Consider the following 27879-nt stretch of genomic DNA (forward strand, 5'->3'; position numbering starts at 1 on the left):
GGCGGACCCGGAGGAACGCTGGCCCCGCCCCATCCCAGGCCCCGCCCCATCCCAGGCCCCGCCCCCCGAAGCCGCGAGGCTGTGCGTCCGGCTGTTGCGGATAAAGTTGTTTGACGCCGGGCAGGCGGGCGGCGGGTCACGTGAGCGGAAGATGGCGGCCCCGGCAGGCGGCGGGGGCTCCGCGGTGTCGGTGCTGGCCCCGAACGGGCGGCGCCACACGGTGAAGGTGACGCCGAGCACCGTGCTGCTGCAGGTGCGGCCGCGGGCGGGCGGCGGGCGAGAGGAAGGCGGAGACGCGGCGGCGGGGACGTGGCGCCGGCCGCCCCTGCGGTTGCTGCGAGGGCCGCGGGGGCGGGACCGGGAGGGAACCTTGGGGCGGGGCCTGTTGCGGCCAATGAACGGCCTCAAGGCGCGGCGGGCCCGCCTTCTTCCGCGTCGGGCTCCGGGCGCACGGGGATGGGGGCTGGCTAGCCTCCTTGAGGGGATGCCTGGGGTCGCGGCCCCCACTACCCACATCTGAGCACGCGGCGCTCCGAGCCCAACTCCGAAGGTCCCGGCCCCATGTCTCCACTCTGGGGTCACCCTCCGGCTCGGTGCGCTGTGGCGGCGTCACTTGCTGAGTCACTTGCTGCCCTTAACCTGGCAGCTGGCCCATGTCGAACCCGTTATGTTGGAAATGCTTGTTGGGCTCTGTTATGTAGGAGCCGGCGCGAAGACACGGTGGGGAAGGGGGTTGAGCCGATGAATGGCAACTCAGTGTGTGCAGAGCATGATGAAAGACGGGCTTCCGTCGAGTGGGGAACCCAGGACCTCCTTGAGCTGGCTCTTTTTGGAGTCTGAACATTATTCTCTGGGGGTGGAGGGGCGTCCCTGAGTGTGTAGGAAGATACCTGTGGTGGCCAGTTGTTGAGGGCCGGGTCCAGCAGGGCTGAGTTGACACAGCAGGCCCAGTGAGGAGAGAGTAAGCAGGATTTGCAGGTGAGGTGTGTGGAGCTGCTGAGTGGATGGTCCAACACTTGTATTATAGGCTCTGCTAGAGGTGGACTCTGTGCCCTCAGCTGCCTCAAGTGGCACTTGCCTGCCCCCGCCTGGGGCGACCAGGCCTGACACATTGGCTCACACCCTCATCTCACCCTTAGGTCCTGGAGGACACGTGCCGTCGGCAGGACTTCAACCCCAACGAGTACGACCTGAAGTGAGTTTGCCCTGGCCAGGCCACGGGCTCCAAATCCATAATCACCCTTCACCCAGGGCCCTGCTGGGGCTTCAGCCCACATGGGTTTATTCGCTCATCCCCTGGAAGCCAGAAGCCCCTGATGACGGGGTTGGTGGGGCTGCGTCCCCTCCAGAGATCTGGGCGAGTCCGCTGTCTTACCTCTTTCAGCTTTGGGGGACTCCAGGTGTCCTGGGCTTGTGGTTGCCTCCCTCTCGCCTCTGCCTCCCTGATCCTTGTGTGTGTCTCTTATCAGGGCACTTGTCTCTGAATTTAGGGCCTAGCAGATAACCCAGGATGACCTCATCTTGAGATTTTAATTACATCTGCAAAGGTCCTGTCTCCAAATGAGGTTACATTCGTGAGTTCTGGGGGTTTGGCTATGGATATATCTTTTTAGGGGCCATCATTCCAACCATGGCAGAGGGCTTTGGGCCTTAGGTTGTGTAAGTTCCTGGTGGGGCTCTGAGGGCAAGAAGAGGTGATCATGGAGAAATGGGAAGAAACCTGCAAAGTGCAGGTGGCTTCTGGTGGCTTCAGGCCCTGGAGCTGTGCACCAGTCTTCGTGTGCAGGCATTTTTCCAAAGAGAGGGCTTTCACCAGATTCTGGGATCTAGGGCAGTGAAAGAGTCAAAACCCCACACGAGTGGGTGTGGATTTCTGTCGCATATGGGAGCTTTCTACCTTAGCAGCATATCCTTCACAGTATGGCTGTCCTCCCATCAGGGGTAGACAGGAGCCCGAGGTGTGGGAGACTGCTCTGCTAGACCTGGCTTGCGCTGCCTCTCACATGGGGCTCTATAGAGAAGGTCTGAGCACGCATGCTTTCGTGTCATCCCAGATCCCTGCCTCCTACCCAGCCACGGAGAATCCCAGGGCCTGTACTGGGCCTTCCCCTGGCATCCTGTCACAGAGCTATGCACTCTTTCTTTGCTCTCCCTGAACCTGCCTGCGATTTCCATGTGGTGCCTGGTTGGACTCTTACAACATGTATTGATTTTTCTCTTGTTTTCTTTGTATCTACTGGCTGTGTAATTTGTTTAAAAACTGCTGCTCCTGCCAAGGAAGGCAGCCTCTTGCCCACGTGCATGTGTGTACTTCATGAGGCCCCTTCCCCTCATCTCCAGGGCTCCGAATGCCTCCCTTCAGTCGAGTTTTCCTTAGCTCTGCTGTCCTGTCTCGCACTTAACGTTGAAGTTGTTGTGTGGCAATTTCTAAAGTGATGAAGATGGGTATCAAAGTTTTTTCTTTCCTAGGTCTTCCAGACGCCCTTTGCATGTTCAGAAAACCATTGTTTCCAAAGGCGTCTTGATTTTCATGCTGCCGGGTGACCACTTTCTTGTGTGTTCAAATCTCATATTCTCTTGCCAGTGCTGTAGTTCCCCCTATCCCCCTAAACTTTCATTAAAAATGGAGCTCATGGTTTGACTTTTGAGAGGCATAAATAAGTTCTCTTATTCATTCTTCTGGTGATTCATTCTGGCTGCTGTCTGTGTCTTATAAAATCACGGCGACATGGCAGTACTGTTTTCTGTTATGGGCAAGAGCTTTCCTCACTCCCAAGTGATCTGTAGAGTTAACAGTGGTGGTTCTCCTTTCCATAGCATTTGTGGGAGCAGAGAGGGTCAGGATGAGAGGGCCCAAGGTCATGCAGGCTCCAGGGCCACCTGGCTGCCACACTCCTGCCCTCACCCAGGTGAGACAGTGTCTAGGCCTCCAAGTCCCAAGCCCCTTTCTATCCCTCCTCTTGTCAGGTGTGGGTATCTGACTCTCTTTCAGTCCCCAGACGAGATGAGATCTGAGCTGGATATCAGGAGCTGTGCAGTGTGGTCCTAGCACTGTCTTTGGGTGGCCTGGGCTACCTGTAGGTACTTCACATCTGGGTTTCCTGTTTGTGAAGCAGGCTGATCACAACCCTGGCCATGCTTCCCGGGAGGGCTGGCTGCCAGTGGAGACCAGCAGGTGTCTCGGAGGTCGCTGGATTCTCTACCTGTCCTCTTGGCCGTGGGTATTTCCCTCCTGACTCACCAGTTCACTTTGCTCCCACTAGTTCCTTCTAGGAACCATCCTTCCTTACATCCAGGAGCTCTGTGCATGAGGGTCAGAGGAGGCTGTGGGCCCACGCAGGCCTCTTCCTCATCTGTTGGAGGCTCTAAGTTGCCAGGTCCCCAGCTCTAAAACCTGCAGGACATGGACAGAGAGACGATGGGCTGCTCCAGGGTTGGAGGACCTGGCTTTGTGAGCCAGGGATGGTGGTCTCAGCCCTTTATCCCCATATTCCAGCTACGGTGAGGGCCTGGCTCTCCATGGGGACTTTAGGTCAGGTCATTCCATTTGTGATTCTCTAAAACCTTTGCCTCTGTCACTGGTCTTTGGGGTTGTGGTCCTGCTTCCAAGGATGGCAGGAAGCAGGGGGGACGGGAGCAGGTCATTTTGGCCGGTGGCCTGCAGTACAGGGCAGTGGCTGCAGTGGCTGGAGTGCTGCAGCTCCGGGCAGTGGCAACAGGGCTTTGTTCCGTAGGAACTTTTCTGTGCAGAGCAAGGTGCATGCCCTTCAGTTGTGCCCATGTGTGCTTTCTTCTTCTGAGTTTGTAGTTGGACTGATCACTGCTTCATGGTCTGAGGGAGCAGGCGCTTGCTTTGCCCCAGGGGTGACCTGTCTGTGTTCTCACTGTTCTTGCTCTAATTGTTTCAGTGCTCACTCTCTTTCCTTCAGAAGACCTGCAGAGCTCACTCTCTTTCCTTCAGAAGACCCACTACTGGAGTCAGGGACCCACCCTGTCTTTGCAGGCTCTCAGGCCATCCCTCAGTTCTTGCAGCTTTGCCGCCAGGGATTGTGGAAGTGCTGGCCAGACATGGGCGTCTGCTCGTACCCTGCTCCTGGCAGTGCTGGGCTGTGTTCGGGTCAGGGGGCAGCTTGAGGCTTTGATCTGTTTTGCAGGTTTCAGAGGAATGTGCTTGACCTCTCTCTCCAGTGGCGATTCGCCAACCTGCCCAACAATGCCAAGCTGGAGATGGTGCCCATCTCCCGGAGCCGCGAGGGGCCTGAGAACATGGTAGGTGGCTCTCGGGGCGGCAGTGCGCCTCCCAGCTCTTCTGTTCAGACCACTTGGGCCGAGCAGATGGGGTGGGGAGCGTGGGCTGTGCACACGAGGCACTCGTCCCCATCCTCGGGTGATACTGGCTTCTCTCAGTCAGGCGACAGCCACTTTTCTATTCCAAAAACTGATGATTGGAAATGAGACTTTTCATTCTTTGTGCTGAATGTGTTTTGGGGTGGGGGCGGTTAATTGTGCTGTGTCCATGTCGGCATGCTGGCAGCATTCACCATAGAATATCGCCAAGAATCTTAGAGTCGGCAGGACTCTCTGTGCGGCATCCAGTGCAGCCTCAGTTCTGGGATGAGGACACACAGGGTGAGCCGCAGGCTTCCTCTGACCGGGCGCAGCCAGAGCACAGCCTGAGTCTTCCGACCGCAGCTCCCTGCTTTCTACCAAATCTGCAACTTTTGCTTCCTAGGGATTTAGCAGATGGTAGTAGGATTACTACAGAGAGAGACAAGAATCATGGTGATAGCTGCCCTCTTGTGCCCAGGCAGGTCCTTTACGAACGAAAGTGCAAATACTCCCAACACTGCAGGGAAGCAGTTTTCATCCTGCTTGAGAGATGAGGCTAGGCCTAGCCTCAGGGGTGTTAGTTCTCTGTCTAGAGCCCACTGAGCCTGATAGACCTCTTTTTCCATTACAGTTGTGGTTCTCAGCCTTTGATGTGGACGGAACCCTGACTTCCCCAGGGGGTTCCTTGGGCGTGGCTGGAGACCCCCTCACGCTTTCCCGCAGAGTGGTTTCTCCTTTGTCTTTTACTGGGATTTAATGTAAACAATGGCAACCCACTCCAGTACTCTTGCCTGGAGAATCCCTTGGACAGAGGAGCCTGGTGGGGTACAGTCCATGGGGTCACAGATCGGACCCAACTGAGCGACTGACACATACAGTGTAGATAAACGTGCCCTGGAGGAGCCCCTTGGCCAGAAGGGCAACAGTAGCAGTGACCTAGAGAGTCACTGTACTGTGGCAATGGGCTGAGCAAGGTCCTCACCTGGGGACTTTGTGCTTTAGTGTGTCTGTCACTTGATAGAGGGACCAGAGAATTTATCCCCCTTGTGGGTTATAGACTTGTGTCCCTATTTTGGGAGATAATTGTTAAAAGCATCTCATAAAACGGTGTGCTTACTTATTTAAAAAAAATTCAGCAAACACAGTGCCCTCCACCTGTGCCCTGAGGACCAGACCTGGGCGGGGTCCAGCCAGGGCAGTGCTCCTCTTCCTGACCTGGCTCCGACGTCTCACCCCTTAGGTGCGCATCGCTCTGCAGTTAGACGATGGCTCTAGGTTGCAAGACACTTTCTGCTCAGGCCAGTCGCTCTGGGAGCTTCTCTGCCACTTTGCCCAGATCAGGTAAGTGCTGATGAGCAGGTTCTGGGCTGTGCCTTCCTCTGCCGTGGGGATGTTGCCGTGGTCACTGGGGTTGATCCAGAGCCGCAAGCATGAGCTGTGCTTCGGCCTCCACCAGCCGCTGCTGGTACCGCCTTCGGTCTATGCCAGTAGCTCATCTGTCTTTACTGGGTGTTGTGGTGTGATGGCCAGGCCTCGCCCTCCTGGAAGAGCTTGTGGGGGACCCAAGAGACCCCCTCCGATGTGGTGAGCATTGAATAGGGAAGTAGGGTGCTGGGCTTCTCAGATGACAAATGCTGCAGCTATAAAACTCCCTTGTGGTGAGAATGGGCTCTGTTTAGAGAAAACACTATAATGACAGTTGCCATGGGTCAGTTTCTATCTGACTTTGTTTAAACTTTGTTTCTGAAAGTGTCAAAATGGTAGTCTTTTAAGTTCTGATTTTTCTTTGTGGGGTGGAAGTCTTTGTCCACTTTTAAAGGTCTCCAGCCACAGAATGGAAGGGACCGTGGAAGGATACAGTGGTTGTTGTGTGGCCTTGGGCAAGTTGTTTGCCCTCTCGGGACCTCCCAAGGGTGATATGATGATGAGATGAGTTGATGTTTCTCAAAGTGCCAAGAACTAGGTTTGTCTCTGTGGAAGAGGGGACTCTGGATGGGGTCCTCACGGTGACAGGGTGGGGAGGGTGACAAGGGGACGTGGGGGGGCCATGGCAGGCACTGGAGGAGGAGGTGAGGTCCTAGATCCCCGCAGACTCCACACTGCTGATGCCGGAGGTGGTTCCCTGGGTAGGGTGGGGCTCTGCCCACACTGTCCCGAGAATGGGGATAGGTGAGCGTGAGAATTCTGGAGGCTCCTAGTGTTGGGGGCATGGGTGGCTCCTCAGATCACCACCTGGTTACTGATAGCCAGTCGCACTGTGGCCAGAGCCCCAGTGTAATTGGGAGCTCACAGCCAAGGTGCCCAGACATTTGAGCGAGCTTGACATGAGAGTCCAGTGCAAACAGGAAGGGACAGCAGCTGTCAGGACAGGCAAGAGCATTTGTTCCTTTTCTCGGAGGATGGAGAGGCTGTTGGAACTGGGTCGCTGGATGCCATTAAAAAGGAGGGTTCAGAAACAAGAACTCTCAGAAGCAGATCAGCAAGCCGCAGTAGAAGGTGCTGGGGTCAGCCACAGCTGTGGATCAGATGGCAAGATCCCAGACACACATGCCAGTGTGCTGCGTGTCTGGGAGCGCTGGCGGACTGGGGGCCTGCCGTTCTGCTGAGGCACCTGAGGGTTAGCTGGTCTGGCTGATCTGTGGCCTGCTGGAGCACATTCTTCTCTTGGTAGCAGACGCCTGAGGGCACATGGGGCCATGGAGGCATGGGAGCAGACCTTGGACCTGGGGTGCAGAATCCCTGCCCTGCCTCCACCTGGGAGGAGCCACAGAGCCAAGCCGCCAGGCACGAGCGCAGAGGCCAGAGGATGGGGAGTCCGGACAGGCCAGCCTGCCAGCTCCTGCTGCCTCAACTCTAGAAAGAAAACAGAAGCCCAGGAGGAAGCTGGTGGGAAGCAGTCCTGGAACCAAAGGGCGTGCGTTTCCGAGTGACAGGCTGGCTGTGCTTGGGCCAGTGGGCCCCCATCTGGTGGCATCACTGTGACTCGTCAGGAGCTGGGGATGCGGGGATGGTTCCGCACCCTCAGGGGGCTGGCGGGCTCGGGCTCCTCTTGGTAGCACCAGGATGGTGGCCGCACAGTGCCTTCAGAACACTGTAGGAAATGGATTTGTTCTAGAATTCTCTGTTTTGCTAGATGGTTCAGGGGATGAGGGTGAAACAGAGCCATTTTTAGACACACGGGGTCACCCATGTACCACGTGCCCTCTCTGAGCAAACTGCTGACTGCTCTGCCCTGAGGATCTACTCTGGAGGCAGAATTGCTGGACCTGTACGTGGGACTTGCCAAGGCTTCGTCTCCAAAAGTGCAGATCTGGGCCTTTGCTTGGAAGCTGGCATTCACTAACTGAAGCAGGGTTCAGATGTGGGAGGGTGGGTGGCGGCTTCGGCCCCAAAGCCATGGCCAAATGCCCAGTGAACTGGTGAGGTCACGCTGGAGCCACAAGAGTGCCCTGCTGACGGAGTGGGGGGCGGCCGCCTGACAGGTCCAATGTGGTGAGGGAGCTCCAGCTGGCTCATAGCAGCTCCCTCACTGGCTGGGGGGTGGGCGGCTCTGGGAATTCTGAGTCTCCGTGTGCCCAAGAGTGGGACAAGCAGGAAGTTGGTTTTTCTCACTTGACGCTTTCGCGAAGTGGTAAGCGTCCCTGAGCAACTGGCGCTGTGCGGGTGTGAACTTGGCATCCCGGGTCCACTTTTGGTCGGGCGGTGGGTCCTCTGCTTGGGGATCACGGTGGACAGTGGCCCGGCCCTGGCACCAGCATCTGGAGCCACAGACTGTCCACTGGATGTGCCATGTGGGCCACACGTGCGGGACAAGGAGGTAATTCAGAATTTTCTGGTAGCCACATCAAAGAAAAGTAAAAACAGGGGCAATTAATTTTAGGAATATAATTAACTTGACTCAGTATATCCAAAATATTATCCTCTGAACATGTAATCAACAGGAAAAAGGAGATATTTTACATTCTTCGTTGGTAGGAGGTCTTTGAAATTCGGCGTGTCTCACACTTGGAGCTGGCCTCCCTCTGGGCCGGCTGCCCTGTGAGTGCTAGCACCCGTGTGGACTTGGAGCCACGAGGACAGTACTGGCTCCATGTGGGCTGGCCCGTCCGCCTCTCTGCTTCCCAGGCGTCTGCTGCAGGGAGGCTCCAGGCGTGCCGTGCAGGCTCAATTCTCCCCTGAAGCCCAGTGCCCCTTGGCACTGGGCCTGATTTCATGGCTGAGCCTGCTGGTCCATCTCAGCCATGTTCACCCTGTGGATAGTAAGAGCAGGGACTCAGGGGTCCTTGGGAAAGACAGGCCATCTGCCTGTTCTCTTGGGGTTGTGCTGCCCCCACGGCACTGTGGGCTGCAGGGAAGGGATGCCTGTGAGGTTAGGGACCAGCCATGGTCACGCAGAGCCCAGACCCAGGGCCTTGTGGGCGGTTAGCACGAGGCATAGATGCTAGGCTATTCATTCAGTGGTCTCAGGCAGGCCTCCCTCCCCACCCCCAGCCTTGTTTGGAAAGGCCAGAGGCCGCTTTGCTCTCGAAACTTCCCGTTCTGTCTGCTCAGGGGAAGGAATCCCTGTGATTTGGCCAGTCCTCATCCTTCTTGGTCCATCTGGCGCTAACCTCATCTCTTTGTGGGCTGGGTTGCTGAGTGTGGTGGGTGTGAGTCACCTGGCCCCTCAGGACGTAGCCTCGCCCACCCTTGGGCCTTCTAGTGGCCTCAGGGGCCCCTCTGAGCCTGTTGGCACGGCTCTGTTAGTTTGGGTTGGTTTCTGTCAGTTTTGGTTATTCTTGCATGGGAGTGTTGTGGTGCCAGCCTTGTGTCAGAGGCAGCTGAGTTTGTACCAGCCCCACTTGGTCAGGCCCAAACAGGTGACAGAAACATAAGGGGCTCCAGATAAACTGCCTTGCCCCCCCGTTCACAGCATCACTTCCCTGGGAGCTCTGCCGGGAGCCCACATCTGTAGAGTAGCACTCTCTGTGGTGGGTGAAGGACAGCAGGGCCTTGGCCTTGCCTGGCCGACCCCCTGGCCCTTGGCTCAGCCCCAGGAGCAGGTGTGCTGGCCTCAGATGAAGCAAGATCCTCCCCAGCACCACCCCATTGGGCCAGTGGCCCTTCCTGGGCTGGGGGAGCTGAGGGCAGTTCCAGGGGCACAGGGGTCCCCGGGAGGGCCCTGCTAAAGTTCCTTCTGAGAATGAGGATCTTCAGCGAGGCCTGTGGCAGGGAATGGCGGCTTCAACTCACCAATGAACTGGAACCTCCTGGTCTGCTGTCCTCAGCTGGACACAAGAACGCTGCTAATTGGCCAGGAAAGTCTGGAAGCGATCGCGGCTGCCACTCCCCTCAGCGTGTTTATGGGCCTCCTCTCAGATCCCACACGCGAGAACCCGATCCCTCTGGAGGAGCCGACATCAAAGTCGGGCTGCTGTTTGATGTCCAGAGGCCTCTGAGGACAGCAGGCAGGCAGGCAGACCTTCCCAGGTGCTGCCATACTCTCGTCCCTGTTTGTAATTTGTGGTTCCCGGGCTGCCCTCAGGTGCCGTGGGCGAGGATTTTGGAGGGAGGATGCGTGACCAGAGCCTCTAGGAGCAGAGAGGGCTCTGCTGGTCTTGTGATGGGCAGTCAGCCAGCTTTCTGAGCCCAGGCAGCTGCCGTCTCTGTTGCCATTGAAAGGAGCAGGACCCCCGTGTCTCCCCCTCCTTCTTCCTCTCTGGGCCTGGGATCTTGTTTGCTGGAGTAGCTTCCTTCGCTCCTCCTCTGTTTTGGCGTCAGGATGAAGAACGTGTGGGCCTGGCAAGGGCTGACTCTCTGGCACTTTGGGGTCTTGTGTTTTCCTGAGGCCTGGCCCCGTAAAATGTGAAAGCAAACGAGAGATGGGAGAAAACATGCTGAACCCACCCAGAGGACATGGGTCCTCTGTCACGGGTCTGGGGTGGGCCCAGGCAGTGTTCCAGTGTCCATACATTTACCAGCTCAGCACCTATGTAACCCCATCCCAGCCACTTCTGTGTTTGAGCCCTGGGGCCCGGCTGGGCTGAGCTGCATGGCCTAAGGGGGCTTCAGCTCTCCTGCCTTTCCTGAATATCACCCTTCCTGGAGGAGAGGGACAGGCCTGGGGCACTGCTGGTGGGTCTGGGATGGGCCTTTATTTGGGGCTGGTTCTACGGTTATGTGTCAGGAGATGCAGAGATGAAGAAATGAACTTGAGTTGGTTGTCACAGGCCTGCCACCAGCAATTTAGCCATCCGAAGCCAGGACGTGGCCCCCGTGTGCTTGTAACCTCGCTGGCCGTCGCGGTACAGGCTGGTGCAAGTGGTGTGGACTGTCCTGAGCATGTGCCCCGTTGTGCACCTACATGCCCTCCACCCTCCAGCGTGCCCAGCTACGCTTCCCTAGGGCCCTTCCCTTCCATCTTGGGGTCTGCTTTACAGGGGAGGGGCACAGGTGGCCGGGCCTGTTGCCCACCTCCCTGTTAGTCCCAGGGTTGCCCCACTCTCTCCTTGGAGTCCGTGTGATCCTTGCCAAGTGATCCTGGCAGCAACCCACTCAGGGGACAGGTTCAGATAAAAGTTCGATCACGGTCCCCCAGGACTTGTCATCACCGACCGCAGGGACAGTTGCCAGAGCTGTGAGGCACATCTGGGAGGTGCTGCCCGCCCCCCGTTCCGTGTCCTCTCTGCTCTGAGCCCAGAGGCCAGGGGCAGGTGGGAGACTCTGCCAGGCTGATGGCCAGCCGTGGGGCGGCCAGGGTGGGTGCCGTCCTGGCCAGCACCTGGCCAGGGTGCCGTCCTGAGGGCAGCAGTGTCCCCGGGCAGTGGCCGCCTTTGATGCTTTCTTCACTCTCCTCACAGGGAGTGTCTGGAGCGGCCGTGTGAGGCCAGCCCGGTCTGCGTGTACATGAGGGATGAGGTAGGTGAGCTGCGGACCCGCCCCCCTGGCCCGCACCCCGCCGCCCACTCCTAGCTGCCACACAGGCCCAGCCCCACTTTCCAATCTGGAAAATTCACTCCCTCAGACCTGCTTTCAAAGCAGCGACGGGCAGACTTGGGCCCTGAAAGCATGATGTGTTTCATGGAAAAAAGGCAGGACGCCGGCTCCGCTGGAACCGACCGCGGGCCGCCCGGGCTGCTCCCAAACCTCCCTCAGAGCCCTGTTTGTTTTCTCAGCTTCTCTCAAAGCCCAAGAGTCACAAAAGTGGTTTCATTTTAATAAATATTTGCTTTGCTCCATGTTTTGATCTTTTTCAAAACCGAGTGTGGCGTGGTGCGGGCTTGGCCTGGCACCGAGGCCCTGCCTGTCCCCGCCCGCCCGCCCGTGACGGGGGACCCTCCTGGCGCTCGGCGCCCTGGCTCACAGGGGCTTTTGTTTCAAGCCTGGCCAAGTGCCCTTCCTGGCCTGGGGTGGCCACTGTCCCCAAGGGGCCCCTGGTAGGGATGGGCCACACCCACCTGTTTATCCCAGCTTGAGGTTCCGGACCCAGGGCTCAGCTGGGTGAGGGTTCCGGGCCGTGAGTGGGAGGGGCCTGAGGGAGACATCTTCCCCGGAAGGAGAGAGACCGCTGGGCCTTGGGTACCTGGGCCTGGATTGAGGCCATGATGGTCAGTCCCGGCCCTCAGGGGGCTCATCAGCTGGCCAGATGTGGCTAACCCAGGCCCGAGCCCTGCCCACCCAGACCTCGGATGGGGTGGGATTGGGGAGACAGACATGAATGAGCAGACAAATGCTCAGGTGTAGATAGGGGTGCAGGGGCTGGACCCAGGCCTTTTGGGTGCTGGGGTCGGCAGGGCGATCCCACAGTGCTGGTGACATAGTGCCCAGGCTGGGGGAGGCAGCATGCGGCGGGCTCAGTGGGTGGGGAGCTTCATCAGCACGGGGTCAGCAGGATGTCCTGTACCCCCTCACAGGTGACCGGCAGAGCCGCCTTGCAGAGCACAACGCTGCAGTCGCTGGGCCTTACTGGGGGCAGTGCGATCATCAGGTGGGGCATGTCTTCGAGTCTGGTTTAGAAAACGGGGGTCTCACAGGAAAGGCAACAGGAAACATGGGGAAGCCCAGACCCTCGCCGGTGGCTTCGCCCGCCCTCAGCCTGGGGGGCTGGGCACCCTAGGGTGCAGTGTCAGGTGGGGGATCTGCCCTTGGCAGGGTTGGCATGGTGATCCCGTGCACATTCCTTCCCCTGGGAGGTGAGGTGGGTCGGGAAGGGCTGTGGGGTGCTTTCGGTTCACTGGGTTCAGTTTGGTAGTCATCAGGGCCAAGGGGCGGCACCGTGAGACCCGGGGCTCCACGTGTGGAGTTTCACTTGCTTTCTGGGCCTCTCCACTCAGGTTTTCCATGAAGCGATGTGACTCTGCCAGCAAGCAGGAGCCTGGGGCCTCCTGGAGCAAAAGCCCAGGAAGCCCGACCCCCTCCATGTCAGCTGACCAGGCAGCCAGCAGCCCTCTGCTCCCGCTGAATTCGCCAGGGCTCAGCCAGGGCGATGTGAGCCGTCAGGATGAGGCAGTAAGCCCGGGTGCCAGCTGCGTGGATGGCCTAGGCCCGAAACCAGCGGATGCTCAGGCGAAGCAGATCTCGAAGGAGCCCCCACCTGCCCCTTTTGTTCCTTTCTCTGGTGGGGGACAGCGACTGGGGGGCCCCTCCGGGTCTGCGAGGCCTCTGATGTCATCTTCAGCCAAACTGCCAAAGTCCTTCTCCAGCCCTGCAGGCCCCTCCAAGCCGAAGAAGTCGAGGCCTGGCCAAGAGCCTCAGCCAGAGCCGGAGCCGGTAAGGGGTGAGCTGGGCTGGACACTGGGGTCATTTTTTCTGACAGCACCTGACCTCGTGGCTGGTCAGCCTAGGGTACAGCAGGGTCACTTGCGTGTGTTTTCATCTTCTCAGGGAAGTGATGTTTTGGCATTGTTTTGCTTGAAATTAACTTTCTTGAGGCACCATTTTAGATGTACTGTTGATGGGTTTTGACAACCCTGTGTGTCCCTGTGGCCACGTCACAGTCGACAGAGCCATCCTTCCTAGAGCTGGTACCTCGCCTTCTGCTGGGCTGGTGGGTTTGACCGGCGTTGGTGTGAAGGTGGTTTGGCCTTGATTGTGCCATGCCACCTTTACTCCTGAGCCAGGCGTTCCCCAGCTCACCCATTGTGTCCGATCGCTGGCCAGAAGAGGGTGAGTTTGCTCACTCTTCACAAACATTGTGGCCTTGTGGTTGGGCCCTGGACATCTCTGCTGGACACTTCTGGGAAGTTCCTGGTGGCCGCCTGAGCCGTGGCTGGGAGGAGGGTGCACGGCCTTCTCTGAGCTCGGATGGAAGAGCCCAGGCTCTGATCAACTCTGTTGAGATATTGGGTTGGCCCAAAAGCGCATTCAGGTTTTTCTGTTAAGATATTATGGAAAAACCAGAACAAACTTTTTGGCCAACCCAGTATAGCTTCCTGCATAGACACCTGCCATCAGGGCAGTGTGGGGCTTTTGTAGATGTTGAGTCTGTCTGTGGGCATCTTTGAGCTGTCCTGAGTCTCACACCCTCCTCTGCAGTGAGGCCCGCTCCCATCTCTTGCTCTGACCACACACAGACATGCACAGTGGCCGGGACCCTGCATCTTGGATCATGCTAAGCAAGGGGACCCCCAGGTGGCCAACACCTCTGCAGAAGACAGGCATGTGGCCAGCGTCTGCCTCCCCGCCGTCTGATGGTGCCAGCTCCCAAGGCCATCTCTGGTCTTCTGTAGGTCAGGCCAGCCCTGCCCTGGTCAGTTGCAGCCTTAGCGGAGCTCCTAAGAGGGAGGACAGGCATGATTTCTGTTGGGTCAGGTGCTTGAGCTGGGTGCCGATGCAGGACTTTCCCCTCAGGAAAGCCTCTGGGACTTTGTCCAGTAGGGCTTTCATGAGTCGTAGGGCAAAGCTCCCATGGGCTTGTGTCCCTCTGTGTGACTGTTCCCTCGGCAGTGCTCACAGACCCTGTTTTCAGGAGTGGCATGTTGTAGATTTCTCAGTGTCTTGGGTTCCTGGGCACCAAAGAATGTCTTGCCCTGGGACTGTCCTGGACACCCTGCCTCCTGGGCTTGGCCCCTAAGGAGGCTCTGTGCGATCAGTCATCCAGAGTCCAGCTTAGGCCTCTGGCTTGTGGCTGGAGAGAGTCTTTCCTAATGGAGACCTTACGGTGGCGCCAGCCTGGGTTGGCAGCCTGGGTGGCAGGTTCTCACCTCTGATGCCCTTGAGGCTGCACAGGTGCACGTGGGCATTGTCTGAGACACTGCTGCACCTTTGGAGTGGGGCCCCCAGGTTCTCCACCTTCCTCTCCCCTTCCTTCCAGCCAGAATGACTCCATGTATCCACACTCAGGGTCCACTTGAGGTTTTATGTGATGAGAAAGATGCCGCTGCCAAAAGAAACTGCTCTTTACAAATCACCTTTCCAGGTGATGGAGAGCCACTGCAGGATTCCCTGCGTGGACTGGGAGCTTCTGGAGTGAGGGTGGTGAGGCTCCACCTGGGCAGTGGGATGCTCACCTGCTTTACTGGTTCCAGCAGTTTCTCAGCGTCAGTTGGAATCTGCAAATAACATCAGTTTTATCTTTTTCCTTGATGTCCTTCTCTCATTTTTTTGCTCGTTGTATATCAGTGACTGGGTTTCTGGTGTCTGTTGAATAGCAAATTTAGTGAGCATCCTTGTCTTGACCTTGATCTTACAGGGAGTGATCTTAGTTTATCTGGGAAGGATGCTGAGAGCTGTGAAAAGTCCATCAAATCAAGCGGTTCTAATTCTCTGAGAATTTTTCTTTATTGTAAGTGTGGTTGTTTTATGAACTGCTTTTCCCACATTGAGGTAACTCCACGCCTTATTGTCTCCTTCAGTTCATTCGCATGATGTGGTTTTGGGTAGAGTTCTCCCATCAAGCTATCCTTGCATTCCAGGGGTCAGTCCAGTTTCAGTGATGTGTTTAGCTACTCTGTTAGTTGTAGTTGCTGGAGCCTGCCTGCACCCTGTCTCTTCTAGAGCCCCCTCCTCACTCTTGCTCCAGGTCACACACTGGAGTATGGTGGAAAAGTAGGGGCACCTGTGCCTGTGTGTTGGGGGGAGGTGGGGCAGCTCAGCCATGAAACAGAGCCTGAGTCCCTGCAGAGGAACAGGCATCAGAGACCTCCTCCTGCTCCCCAGATCACCCTTGGTGTGTTCTTGCTGAAATGGACGGTGGGGAGGGAGGTGTTGGGGTGGGGTGGGGACTGAGCCAGTCCCAAGCCCCATGAATGTCCATCCTAGGGAGTTAGTGGTGGCACCCTGGCCTTTTGGAGACCCCACTGGCTTCTACACTGATGTTTGGGCTGCATTAGATAGTAGTATGAAGCCCCCAGTCTCATCACCTGGGCCCAGAATCAGTGGTTGAACGCAGAGCCTCGTGGTTGGGGTGAACCAGGGCCCAGGCCTGACTCCCTTCAGGCCTGCCCTTTGGGGGAGGGGTCCCTGAGTTTGGGGGCCAGAAAGCTAGAACTGGGGCTGGCTGTCTCCTCCTCCCAACCTAAAGCCTGTGGCTCTCTGCATCTCTTGGGAACCCGCTGACACCCATGGCTGTGTGGGGAGTGGCCGGGGCTGGTGCTGGCCTGGTAGTGGTTGCTGTCAGGCGCAGGTTCCCAGTGCATCCCCCAGTGCTGACCCCAGGGGCCCCAGGAAGGAGGGGTCCCGGGGAGGGTCCGCCTGGCCGCCAGCAGTGTGTGTCTTTGATCTGGGAGCCCCAGCAGCTGGTTGATTGTGGCGTGTCCCCCGCCCGCCCGCCCGCCTCGCGCCTCCTGTCACTGACAGCCGCGCACCCGGAGGCCCGGCTGGCCACATGGTGTCTGCTTTGTGTCCCCTCGAGTCCTGGGGGAGGGGAGGAGGGAACAAAACAGAACTTTTGGGGGAACTTCAAAGGTACATTTTAGTAATCAAGAAGAGTTTCCAAGTTTCCCATTAATGTTTTGCCTGTGTGTGGTTTTGGATTTGAATGAAGAGTCAGAAGAGACAGGATGAAATACAGGCAGGTCCTCGGCTGAGGCCCAGGATGGTTTACAGACCCGGGCGGCTCCTGCCTTTGATGTCAGAACATTAATTATTAGAAGGTAGTTTTACTGGCCGTCAGAACCGGGTGCGGGGAGAGGTTGGGGCTGCCCGGCGGCCCCTGGCCTGTCCTTTGAAGTCCTTCCGCTGGCCCTGGAGGCTGCCCCGCAGCTCTTTGTGCTGCTGGGCCGTGCTCCCAGCAGGCATCCCCCCACGCAGCTGTACAGGGGTTCGTGATCAAAAGCCCCAACCCCCTAGCAGGGCTGGCTGACCGTGGTCTCCCCTGCCTGCCCTCCAGCCCGGGGGGTGGTTTTTTTCCCCTGGAGATGTGGCCCCGATGACTTGCTCCGCACCTTGCACCCACACCTTGGGGCAGGCATCAGCTTCACCTCCGGCTGTCCCCGGTTACTGGGAAGCTTAGAACACACAGGACTGGGGGGACCCTGGCCAGGACCTGGGGGCTGGGGTAGACCGGGAGCAGTGCCCCTTGCTGCCCTGCTGCCCTCCTTCTCTTGGTCTGGGGTGTCTGTCCATGACAGCCCCCCAAGAGCACAGCTCACTCTCCCCTGTGTGTGAACCCAGGGTGGGGTATGAGCTGTCCCTGACCTGCTGGTGACTGTGGATACCCGCGGGCGCCAGCCTTGGCCTTAATTGGGATGTCCTCTGAGGGTTTTCGGCAGATGGGTCAGCCGCTTTGAAGGCCCCAGCTGAGTCTCGAGGCGGTTTCTGAAGCCTGGTGACCGGCGGGTGCCCTGCAGCTGTCTCTGTGCTGTGTCAGCCATGACTGGCCTCAGGGGAGAGGCAGACGCCCAGCTTGCAGAGCCATGATGAACAGGCGGGCAGGGCACCCCGGCCACCTGAGCATCTTTTGGTACCCAGAGCTGCCCACAGGGCCAGGAGGCCTGGTTGGCGGGCCCCCGTCCTGATTGGGCCCCGGGGGCTCCCTGTGTGGGATTGGTCCTGGCCCAGATCCGCTGTGTGCATCCACCCCCGGGCTTGCTGGTCTGGAACACACATCTTCCCCTGCGGATGAGGAGAGCCACCCCACGCCCTGCGTCTGCTTATTTCAGTCCTTTGGGGGTCTGTGCACTGTGTGCACGGAGAGATGCCAGCTTCAAACTGCCCGTGTCGCTGTTGCAGCCCAGCATTTCTCTTTTAAAGATCTGCTCTGGTTTTTCCTGCTCGGAAGATGGGCAGAGTCAGGTGTGGACCTCAGCCCCAGGCTGGGGCAGGCCTGGCTTCTGCCTGTGTCATGACGGGCCCAGCGGGTGAGGGGCTCAGGTTCAGTGTGGCCTCGCTGGTCAGGCCTGGCCTCACTTTGGCACGGCGCACGCTCCGGAGGGCGGCCGGCTCTGAGAGTGACGGAGGCTTGGCCCACGTCCCTCCTGCGTAGTGATTCATTTCAGCTCCAAGCCTCAAGGGGAAACGCTTCACATTCCCTGTTACCAAAAACCATTGTCAGAGGACAGTCTGGGCAAGAGGGAGGCGGGAGGGCGGGAGGGACACAAGAGCCCTCACAGGGAAGCTGGAAAATCTGGGGTTGAGGTCACCTCCAAATAGTTTTTGCATTTTTTCTCCCTGTGTCATCATGTCCTGGAAAATTACCGTCAAGAAAATGAAACCTCAGCGGGCAGTGAGGCTGCTTCTGACACGAAGGGACCCTAGTGTGCCCAAGTGGGTCCTCAGCCATTCATGTGGCAGCCACTGGAGCGTGTCCACCAGCTGTTGGGGGATGCCGTGGGCCCAGATCTTGGCCCGGTGCCCTGTCCCCTCCACGTCCAGCCCCTGGCTGTGCCTGTGACCTTGCTGATCTGGAGTGGTGCTGACGGTGGGCAGTGCCCTCACCTTCCTCCCCTCGGGTCTCCCTCGAAGGGTCTGTCCCACTGTGGCAGCGGCTCTTTCTAAAGGTGCTGGTGGCTGGTTCCCAAGTCCCCATGACTGAGTGGCCCAGATGTCAGTCCAACATCTCTCCAACCTCAGGCCATCGCTCCGGGCCTCCTCTGAACGTCACCCACAGAGGGTGTTCCTGTCTCCCCACCTCCAGAGGGTCTCGTCCCTCCCCTGGTGCCGTCTGTTCCCCTTGCTAGTTTCATCCAGTTTGCAGACCCCCTGACTCATCCACGCTTTCCATCCACCTTCCTCCTCTCAGGTTTTCTGGGTGTTGTCTGTAATAACTTGGTTGGAAGCTGGGACAAGGGAATCTTTGCCAGGGTCATGTGTTTGCAGGAAATGAGGGACCCCCATGGAGTGTTTCACCAGCAGGGTTGGGTCCCTTAAGGCCCTACCCTCGGAGCCTGTAGACACCCGCTGTGCCTCGCCTCAGGATGGTGCCTGTTTGCTCATCTGTCATGGGCAGTCGTATAGACCCCCCACCTCGCAACTCCTTGGACTCAGGCCCCCGGCCCTGGCTGCCACCTCATCATTCTACTCATCTTCTCGCTGACAGATGCCCACAGCGTTGAGGCCATCAGGGGAGAGACCAGCTCCTCTGGCATTCCGGGGGTTTAAGGGGGTGGGGGAGTCAGAGCCAGTCTGTGCCCTGAATACTGACAGCCTTCAGGAGCTGGACTCTGAGCCAATGATGGAAAACTTGCAGTTCTGCCAGGATGACCCAGGCCTGGTGACATTGGGTTCTTAGCGGAGGCGCATCCTCCGAGCGGCTCCCGCAGGCTCTTGAAAAGTTGACCTGGAGTTCTGGGCTGTGAAGACAAGTTGCCAGGTGTGCTGAGAAGGTTCCAGGCCTGCCTCTCCACAGGGGGTGTTTAATTTTGGAGCCCCATCCCAGAACTGGGAGCTCTGGCCCTCGACCAGCGCACGGGAACCCAGTCTCCATGGTAAGGGTACCAAGCCCTCTGACAGCGGCTGTTGGGTGCCTTTCTATTTCCTTACCCAATGGTGTCTCATTCTAGATCTCTAGTCTCTATCCAAAAACATCTCCATAAATCCATCTAGGATGGGAGCTGTGTGCATAACAACTGCGCATGACCAAGGAATGGTGGGTGAAGGAACAGCAAATGAGGGCCAGATTGCCAGCAGAGCATCTGAAGTGAGTGGGGCCAAGGCTTGACCTCCCCCCGGTGCCGTGTCTACCGCACTTCCTCCCACGTGGAGCTGTCAGGCCCTCTTCTCGTTTCCTGGTCTCTCTCCTCTTTGCAGTGGAAATAGCTCCACTGGGCAGACTGTGTGGAGGTGTTTGAGGCCTCCTGGCTTCTCCCTTGGTCATTTGGTAGGACAGGGTGATGTGTCCTACCAACCAGCCATGGAAATCCACTCTTCTCGTGGGACAGGGCCCTCCTGGGGCCAGGTCAGGGCAGCCGCTCTGGGACTTGGGTGGTCTGGGCTCTGATGGGTGGCATCAGACCCCTGGCTCCTCTGCCCAGGAGCAGGGAATTTCCCCAAGGTGCAGATGATGCAGGCGAGTCAGAGAGAGTCATCTCGAGGTGGCTCTCTCCCGGCCCTCTGGCTCGCATGTGGGACCCTGGCTCCAGGCTGCTGTTGGACAGACAGACGGGCTTCTGGAGCAAAGCTGAGGCTTGCGTGGGAGGAGGGGCATGAACTGAGGGTAGATGCAACACTGAGAGAGATTTTTGTCAGTTTATTGTCTGACTAAAGGTCAGTGGCCCCTGAGCAGCATGAAGCTAAAGGCTGATGTCGCCTGCGTCCTTGTTCTGGAAGTTGTGGGAGGGCTGTGGAAAGTGCTAGTGGCCTGCGGTCCTCCAGGTCATCCCTGGGCTATGCACTGGAAGTACCCAGGACAAGGAGGCCAGAATGGCCCCACGCTTTCAGGGTCGGGCTTCACCAACATGTCCCCCGGAGAAGAGGGGCACTTCTGAATGGTCAGGCTCAGCTCCAGGCCACAGACCACAAGTCACCCGATGGCTGGATTCTCAGGGCGACTCACTCGTGTGCCCACACGGGGCCCTCTGAGGGTGGGACTGGGGCAGCGTGGCCCCAGAGCCTGCTCGTTGGCACGTGGGCTCTGTGCTCGAGTCCCCAGGGGCCTGGCACTCGTGGAAACTGTGGTGCCCTGCTCAGGCACATCCATGTTTGCCCTCACCCTCCCCCAGGAGCCCAGGCGAGTGCTCGGCCCTTTTGGAATGCAGGCGCCGTGGCTGTGGGGGGCAGCCTGGCGCCTGGCATCTTGTTATAAAAAGCTTGGCGTGGACTGCCTGTGGGCTGCAGGAGGGTTGTGGCTTTGAGGGGGCAACCCCCAGGGGCCTCGGTCAGCCACCTACCGACCCTACTGCCCGGGCCTCAGCCAGTCTTCCCTAGCTCCCCTGCCACCAGTGCCCTGAGATCAGAGGGGCTTCCTGGCGAGAGCCCACTGCCCTTTGTTACAAGGCGTGACGCAGCTGTGTGCTCAGGAGTGGGAGAGACCTGCCAGCCTGGGCAGTCAGGGCCTCGGGGGTGGCTGGGGGAGCAGCCGTGGGCCACCTGGCAGGTGCACTGGCCAGCCCCAGGACGGTGAGTCTGACCTTTAGAGCCGGCGGGGCTGGGGTCAAGCCAGGGTGCAGGAAGGGACACTGAGAGAAGCCTGCCGAGCCCGGCGCTGGGTGTTGGAGGCAGAGTGTGGGTTCCTGTGCAAGGCTGGGGCATGGAGGAGAGGGCAGGCAGGAGCAGGAGGCGAGAGAGGCCTCACCCCAGGCGTTTGTGGACAGTCCGTGCAAGGGAGGGCAGGACCTGGTGTGGGCCCCGCGGGACACCTCCGCCAGGCTGGGCTCCGTAGGCAGCCTCAGCACCACGAAGGTGTCTTCCCCCGTTGTCAGCTGGGCTACACTCGCTGCAATTACCCACCCGGAGGCACTGCAAACAGCGAGCCCTGCCTTGTAATTTCCGTCGCTGTTGGCTGCCAATTAGGAAAGAGGCTGTCCCTTCCTGTGTCCCCACGGTGGGCAGAGGGCGGGGCTGACTGCTCCCCCAGGGAGGGAGGTGGGGTCTGTGTAGCCACGGGCCAGCCGCTGGCAGGTTTTTGCCAAGCCTCTGATTTAGGGGTTGTTGCTTGTCCTGCCCCTCCTGTGGAATCTCTGACGTGGCCCTGACCAGCGTACTGCTCCCCAGTTTTGTTCCCCACTTCGGGAGACCGTGATAGCAGGTGGCTTCCTGGAGCTCATGGGGAGCCCCCATAAAGACAGGACGCGAACAGAGATGCTGCCGTTCATTCACTGTCCAGGTCCCCCCAGTAGTCAGGGTGCCCTCTGGCCTGGCTGCGCTGAGACCCTGGGGCCCTGTTGGTGAGGGTCTCAGCATCCGTATTGCTGAGTGGGCGAGCCTCGGGGGAGGGTCCCTGGTCCTGGACAGGCTTGGGTGCCCCATGCCCCACCCTGGAGTCCTGGCCACGGGCTGACAGGTGGGGCCGGCAGCACATGGCTCAGCTGGGGTCTGTGTGGCTACCCCAGCCCCTCAGGGTGGGGAGCCTGGGCCTCTCCTGGGACCTGCGTCAGCTGAGCTCTCTACCTGCCCAGCCGGTGGACCGAGACCCTGTGGTGTGCCACCCTGACCTGGAGGTGCTGCTCCAGGCCTGGCCTGCGGAGCTGCCTGACGAGTTCTTCGAGGTGACGGTGGACGATGTCAGAAGACGCTTGGCCCAACTCAAGAGTGAGCGGTGGGTGTGCCCTGGCCCCTTCTGAGACATCCATGCGCTCAGCAGCACCTCAGAGGGTGCGGGGGCCCAGGCAGGGGGCGCTTAGTCCTGTCTGGCCCTGTGTGGGGGGCATCTCACGGAGCCTGAGGGAGAAGCCCAGAGTCCAGCCAGTGTGGGTCTCTGCTCTGGCTAGGGAGACCTGGGACCTTCACCACTGCCCACCCCCTCCCCAGGAAGCGCCTAGAAGAAGCGCCCTTGGTGACCAAAGCCTTCAGGGAGGCTCAGATGAAGGAGAAGCTGCAGCGCTACCCTAAGGTACCCAGGATGGGGGGGTGCCATCTCCACACGGCTCTGTGCTGGGGCCTCCTGCGTTTCCCGCAGCCCACAGGTCAACTGGCCATGGTCTCCTGTAGTTCAGCACAGGCCTGCAGGGCTGCGGTTTGTTAATGAACCAGTCAGCCCCGTTTTAAGATGAAGAATGTCACTGTGTTTTCACAAGTGCATGTGGGTACTTGTCTGGTCCTTGCTTCCAGCCCATGGCCAGGAGTTTCAGGGGGCAGCCAAGGTGAGGGGGTGCTGGCCCAGTGTAGGGGAGGCCTGGCCATTGTGGGCCCAGGGGTACAGCTGCCTGGGTTGGGCTCCAGCTGTCCTGCTGACAAACCGGCTTGTCCTGGCCTAGGTGGTCTTGAGGGTCCTGTTTCCTGACCGCTACATCCTGCAGGGCTTCTTCCGCCCCAGCGAGACCGGTGAGCAGCCCCGTCTGGGAGGCCAGGAGGGCGGGAGGACCCACGAACCCCTCCAGGCTCCTTCCGTCTGGGCTCTGGGGCAGGCAGTGGGCACAGGGCTGGGGACCGGCTCTCGTCAGAGGCCTGGCAGAGCAGCTGGGCAGTGCCTCTGGGGCAGGGTGCCCTCCATGCACCCACTGTTCTGGGCTCTGCTGGGACAGAGGGGCACCCAGAGAGGGTGGGCTCCCCTATACCCAGTACTGGGGCCTCTGGCCTGGGACTGCAGCTCACCTGAAGAAAGCCAGCCATGCACCAGTTCTGAGGAGGGTCCTCGGTGACCTGGGGGGTGGTCTGCACAGAGGTTGGACTGGGCTCATCCCACTGCGGAGGGGGCGTGGCCCTGGAGTGGGGTGCCTGCTTACCCACCTTTCTCCTGCAGTGGGGGATTTGCGGGACTTCGTGAGGCGCCACCTGGGCAACCCCGAGCTGCCGTTCTACCTGTGTGAGTGCTTCCTCAGGACATCCCGTTAGCCGCCCCGGCCCCTCCCAGTTGGGGCTTGAAGCAGCTCTTGCCACAGAAGCAGCAGCACCGGGTTGGCGGGTCTTGCGCTGGGGTCTGAGCATGAGGTGGGGGAGTTGGGGAGGGAGGGTGACCCTGCTCAGTACCCCTGTGCCCTCTGCTGCCCGCCTGCCCTGGGGGATGTAGGGGCTGGGGGAGGGGGTGTCAGGAAGAGCTGCTGGCCGCCTTTGGAGAACATCTGGGGGTTGAGGGGTCAGGTGTTCCCCTGTGGGTGAGTCTGCCCCTGGCCCTCTCCCCAGCTTCTGGCTGGGTTTTTGCAACAGCAGAGAGATAGATAGGGAGATGTGAGCTGAGGGGGCTGCTTCAGAAATCCTCCGGCTCACTCTCAAGCTGTTCTGGGAGCAGGGCCTCTGGGGGTGTAGGGGCAAGCATGGGCCAAAGGTGGGGGCGGTGATGGGGGGAGGGGCAGGGCACTTCCTGGTGCAGACAACTACTTCTCCACAGTCATCGCTCCTCCAAAAACCATCCTGGACGACAACACGCTGACCCTCTTTCAGGTACTGTCTGGGGCTGGCCTGGGAGGGACAGTTGCCAGGGAGGGCGGGTGAGGCCACAGTCAGAAGTACGATAAGGCCTTGTAGAGGGGTGAGCTTGTATCAGAGCGCCTCTGAAGGCAGTTTTGGGGCTTTTCAGTCTCTCGTGCCTCCTGCTTCAGTGGGGATGGGCCTGTCCAGCTGGCTGATGCTGGCTTGAGCCAGGACTGCCCCTGGATCTGGGTGAGAAGGGGCTGGCACGTGGGGCTGCTCGGGGAGCCCCCGAAGGACCAAGGGTCAGAGGCCTCAGTTCAGGTGGCCAGCCGCCCAGGAGGCCCCTGGGGTGCCAGCTGCTGGGCAAGTTTGGCTGCAGACTGGAGGGGCTGCTGCCAGGCCTGCTGCCCTGCCCCTGCCTGTCCCCTGGATCCCATGGCCTCCGCTGGGAATGCCACGGCGGGCCCTCCCTGGGCACTGGGGGCCCCGAGAGCTCCCAGGGTGAGGAGTGTTGATCCGGTGCCCTGCTGGGCTGCAGTCCAGAGCCAGAAGGAATGTCCTGTCCCTTCACCCCAGGAGAGCAGCCCGGGGCCTCCCCAGCCCTCTGGCCTAATGGTTTCCTCTTAAAGTCTCTTCAGATATTTTAATTAGTAACAGAGGCTGGCCTTTGTTAAATGGCCAGCAGGCCCTGCAGAGGTCTGAGTTGGGGCAAGGGGATCTGCTTGCTGCCTGGGGCTGCCACCATCATGGGGGGATGGGGCCAGACCAGCAGAGAGGCTAGAAGCCCACCAAGGAAAGGAGTCGAGGTTGGTGGGAGCAGGGTGCTTCCCCGCATTCCCACTCCCCCTTCTCAGCCCCCTTATGCAGCCCCCTGGGAGCCCCAGAGGCACCGGGCCTGCCTTTATCCCTACCCGCCCTGCCTCCCTCCCTCCCCACTCTCCATCTTTGGCCAGCCTGTTGATAAACATTGAATTTGGAAGATGCTTTGGGATGGAGAGAGGCCAGTGTCCAGGCACCCCCCTCCAATTAGGAACCCTGGGGTGCTGCCTGTCCCGCCCACGCAGCCTGATTCCTGGTGACACTCTGCCCCCTGCTACTAGCAGCCGTCTCCTTTCATCCGTCAGCTCGCCCTGGAGCCGTGGGGCCTCCGCTCGGGGTGGCGTCCCTGCCCGCCTGCGATCAGAGAGCTGGCAGGGCTTGGGGAAGGAAGCCTTCCTCCCTCCCGCGGGTGAGCGGGCGCGGAAGCTGCCGGCTTTCATGTCCCTGGCAGGGCCGCATGCTGGCTGCTGGCTGCCGGCTGCCCGGGGGCCAGTCCTGCACCCCAGGAAGTGACAGCTCAGGGTGGGTGTGGGGGCTGGAAGCCTAGCTGCCTGTTTTGGCCACGGGGCCAGGAGAATGACTGTTGGGCGAGATGGGTGAGGTTGAGGATTGGTGGTTGCCAAGGATGCCATCCTTGAACACAGAGGTCCCCAACAGCCCACGTCATACCTACTTCCTGGGCCCAAGCCCCTTCATGCTGGTGCAGCCCCGAGCCTCAGGGACCTCCCTTTGCTCCTGTCTCAGCCCCCCTGCACTGCCTTACCCAGAGCCCCAACATCAAGCCCCACCCCTTGGTGATGCCCTTAGAGGGCCCCGAAGACCACCACGATCTGTGAACTTTGTCAGCCTGAGCAGAGGGGTGCACCTCCCTCCTGGAGTCATAGTGGCCTTCTGTGCTTTCTACTCACCCCTTTTTCCAGTGGGGTTGTCCCCTGGGACACAAGCTGGCAGGTAGAGGACTTCCAGCAGGTGCAGAGGGGAGGCAGGGAGGCCAGGTTCCAGAAGAGCTGCCTTGAGGGGCCCAGAGGGGTCCTTCAAGGCCTTAAGCTCTGCAGCCCCTAGGTGGCCCCACTGGGATAATCCTACCAGTGCCTAGGGGGTTGGCCAGCTCAGGGTCTGGCCTCACTGGGCCACCTGAGAAAGGTTAAGGCACTCTCCTACCTGTTTCCAGCCCCTCCAGATTCAGGTGCCTCCCGGGCCAGGGGGCAGCCCCCGAACACCCTCCAGGCCATTCCCCTGCAGCAGGCTGTGATCCCAGGCCTCAGAGTGGGGTTTCAGAGCGTTCATGGCCCTTCTCTGTCCCTCTGCTTTGCCTGCAATCCCAGCGTTCCTGGTCTTTGAAGCTTCTTTCTGTTAATACTCCCCACCCAATTCCAAGAGCTCAGAGCTGAGAGGACACACTCAGCTGGCAGCTGCGGCCCTTCTGCCGAGGGCTGAGGACACAGGGCTGTGGGTGGTGGCCTCGCTGCTCCTCAGGCCAGCTCCGGGGGTTGCAGCCACGGTCACCCTTGGATGCACAGGCGGGACTGGAGGCAGGTGATGATGCTGGGGGGCTCTGGGATCCTATCCTACAACCCTGATTTCTGCACCATAGTCTGCCCTCCTGCCTGGGAGGCCTCCAGGAATGTTTCAGGGGCCATGTGATGCGTCTTATGCAGGTGGGGCCAGTCCTTGAGCAGAAATCTTGTGCCACCACCCCCACGGACAGGACGCCAGGAAGAATGTGGGGACCCCCCCTACCCTGCAGGAGGGGCTTCACGCTGGCTAGCACTGGCTCTTCCTCATAAGGTGACCCAGTGCTGAGTCAGGGAACCCTTATGTGGGCTTTCAGGTCAAGGCAGTAGGCCTGGGGGCACCTCTGAACCCAGGCTCCCAAAGCAACTTGGCTCCAAGAGGCCCCCCGCTCACTTTCCTATGTCTGGGTACCACTGGCGAGCCCTGCACATGGCACTCCCATCGCCCATCCAGCTGCTCCCAGGGGAACTGGGCTCACCTGTCAGCCCTTGCAGAGTCCCCCCTCCATTCTTGGGCAGCAGAGGTCGGGGGAGCCTGGGGCATAGCGGGTTGTGGCCTCTGTTGGCGGCCACCTCACACCCCATGCCCCCATCCCCATCCATGCACTTCTGTGTTCATCTGCATCTCTGACCCCTTGATGTCCTGTAGTCTCTGCTGAGGGTGGGGCGGCCACAACCTTCAGAATATTAAGCATTGACCCTGGGACCTGGGCAGGAAGGGGAGATAGTTAAAAATGCCAGAGCACGCGCACCACAAGAGCTTCCTGTTCAGCTGGTGCTTGAGGCTGGGCCCTGGAAGGACCCTGTTGTTTGATGCCCTGGCCTGGCTCGCACTGGGGTTGGTGCCAGAGGAGGAACAGGTGAAGCTGGGCAGTGGGCGGCTTGATGGGAGGGGCCTGGTGGGGCTGTAGCCTCCTCAGTGGAGCCCTGGGCCTAACAGATGTGCCCGTGAGGCCAGCACAGAAGCGGGCTGCAGCCCTCCCTGCTCCTCCCTGCCGTCCTGTGCCCCACGGGGCCCACTTGTTCCCTGAGCTCCCCTCTGCCCTCCCTGCAGGCGAACCTCTTCCCTGCCGCCCTTGTGCACTTTGGACCTGAGGAGCCGACAGGTGGGTAGCGTCCCCCTCTGCCCACCAGCTCTGGCCAGCCCTGGGCCCCACATTCCAGCTCCTGAGATGCCCCAGAGCAGAGGACTTCAGGTCTGGGAGGGAGACCTGTGGGATACCCCCTTACCCTACTACTCCCCAGAGCTGGGCCACTCTCCCTCCCAGAGCAAAGCAGCAGTAGGCGGGTGGGGTCCCCTTGTCTGTGGCCTGAGGGTACACTGGGCCTCCTGCAGGCATCTACCTGGAGCCCAGGCTGCTGGAACACACCGTCTCCCCATCTGCAGCTGACGTGCTTGCAGCCAGGTGAGTGTTCGCAGAGGTTGGCGGAGCGCAATGGCACAGCGCCCGCCACCCAGCACCTCGGCCTTTGTGCCTTTGTTTCCAGGTGCATGTCCAGGGCTGCAGGAACCCCACCCCCACCGCCAGCCCCTGACCCTGCACCCCTTGAGTTGGAGCCAGCTGCTGAGGAAGGGGCAGTGGGGCCCCCTGAGCTCAGCCGGGGGACAGCCCAGCCTGTGAGGAGGGATCTGGGCAAAGTGCCCAAGTGGTTGAAGCTGCCAGGTACCCTGGGGGTGTGGCTGGGCGGGGAGGGGCTGTGGGCAGGAGCCCAGGGCCTCGAGGTCACCCCGTGTGTTTGCCTTGCAGCCGGGAAGAGGTGAGAGCTGCCAGAGGTGCCCACTCTGCCAGCCACAGGACCCCTGCCCACCTTGAGCGGAAATAAAGACGCGAGCCTCTCCTGAGACCCTCCTGTC

At 59.7% G+C, this 27879-nt stretch overlaps 1 protein-coding gene across 4 annotated transcripts; it reads left to right on the forward strand.

The window, feature by feature from the left end:
* Positions 1 to 72: 72 nt before the first annotated feature.
* Positions 73 to 27869, forward strand: ASPSCR1 (ASPSCR1 tether for SLC2A4, UBX domain containing). Of its 4 annotated transcripts, none has more exons than XM_043463736.1 (16): positions 77 to 253; positions 1140 to 1195; positions 4155 to 4269; positions 5570 to 5670; positions 11169 to 11226; positions 12222 to 12295; positions 12642 to 13077; positions 21801 to 21940; positions 22153 to 22234; positions 22599 to 22665; positions 23084 to 23146; positions 23669 to 23721; positions 27079 to 27130; positions 27361 to 27430; positions 27513 to 27688; positions 27773 to 27869. In XM_043463736.1, the coding sequence occupies exons 1-16, from the start codon at positions 152 to 154 to the stop codon at positions 27784 to 27786; spliced, it is 1659 nt and encodes a 552-aa protein (XP_043319671.1). In that variant the 5' UTR covers positions 77 to 151; the 3' UTR covers positions 27787 to 27869. The 4 variants fall into 4 exon arrangements, with proteins under 4 accessions (XP_043319673.1, XP_043319671.1, XP_043319689.1 ...); XM_043463747.1 differs by lacking the exon at positions 77 to 253 and adding an exon at positions 430 to 550; XM_043463738.1 differs by lacking the exon at positions 27513 to 27688 and having other exon boundaries at positions 73 to 253.
* The last annotated feature ends 10 nt before the right edge of the window (positions 27870 to 27879 follow it).

This window comes from Cervus canadensis, chromosome 1 (genome assembly GCF_019320065.1).
Source record: "Cervus canadensis isolate Bull #8, Minnesota chromosome 1, ASM1932006v1, whole genome shotgun sequence".
In the NCBI taxonomy this organism is placed as follows: Eukaryota; Metazoa; Chordata; class Mammalia; order Artiodactyla; family Cervidae; genus Cervus; species Cervus canadensis.

What these genes read in the sequence shown, in the direction of transcription:
- ASPSCR1 (XM_043463736.1), top strand. Translation starts at nt 152, where the DNA reads ATGGCGGCCCCGGCAGGCGGCGGGGGCTCCGCGGTGTCGGTGCTGGCC. An exon ending in TGCCACTTTGCCCAGATCAG is followed by an intron (nt 5,671 to 11,168) that starts GTAAGTGCTGAT and finishes CTCTCCTCACAG; the next exon opens with GGAGTGTCTGGAGCGGCCGT. An exon ending in GCCCAACTCAAGAGTGAGCG is followed by an intron (nt 21,941 to 22,152) that starts GTGGGTGTGCCC and finishes CCCCCTCCCCAG; the next exon opens with GAAGCGCCTAGAAGAAGCGC.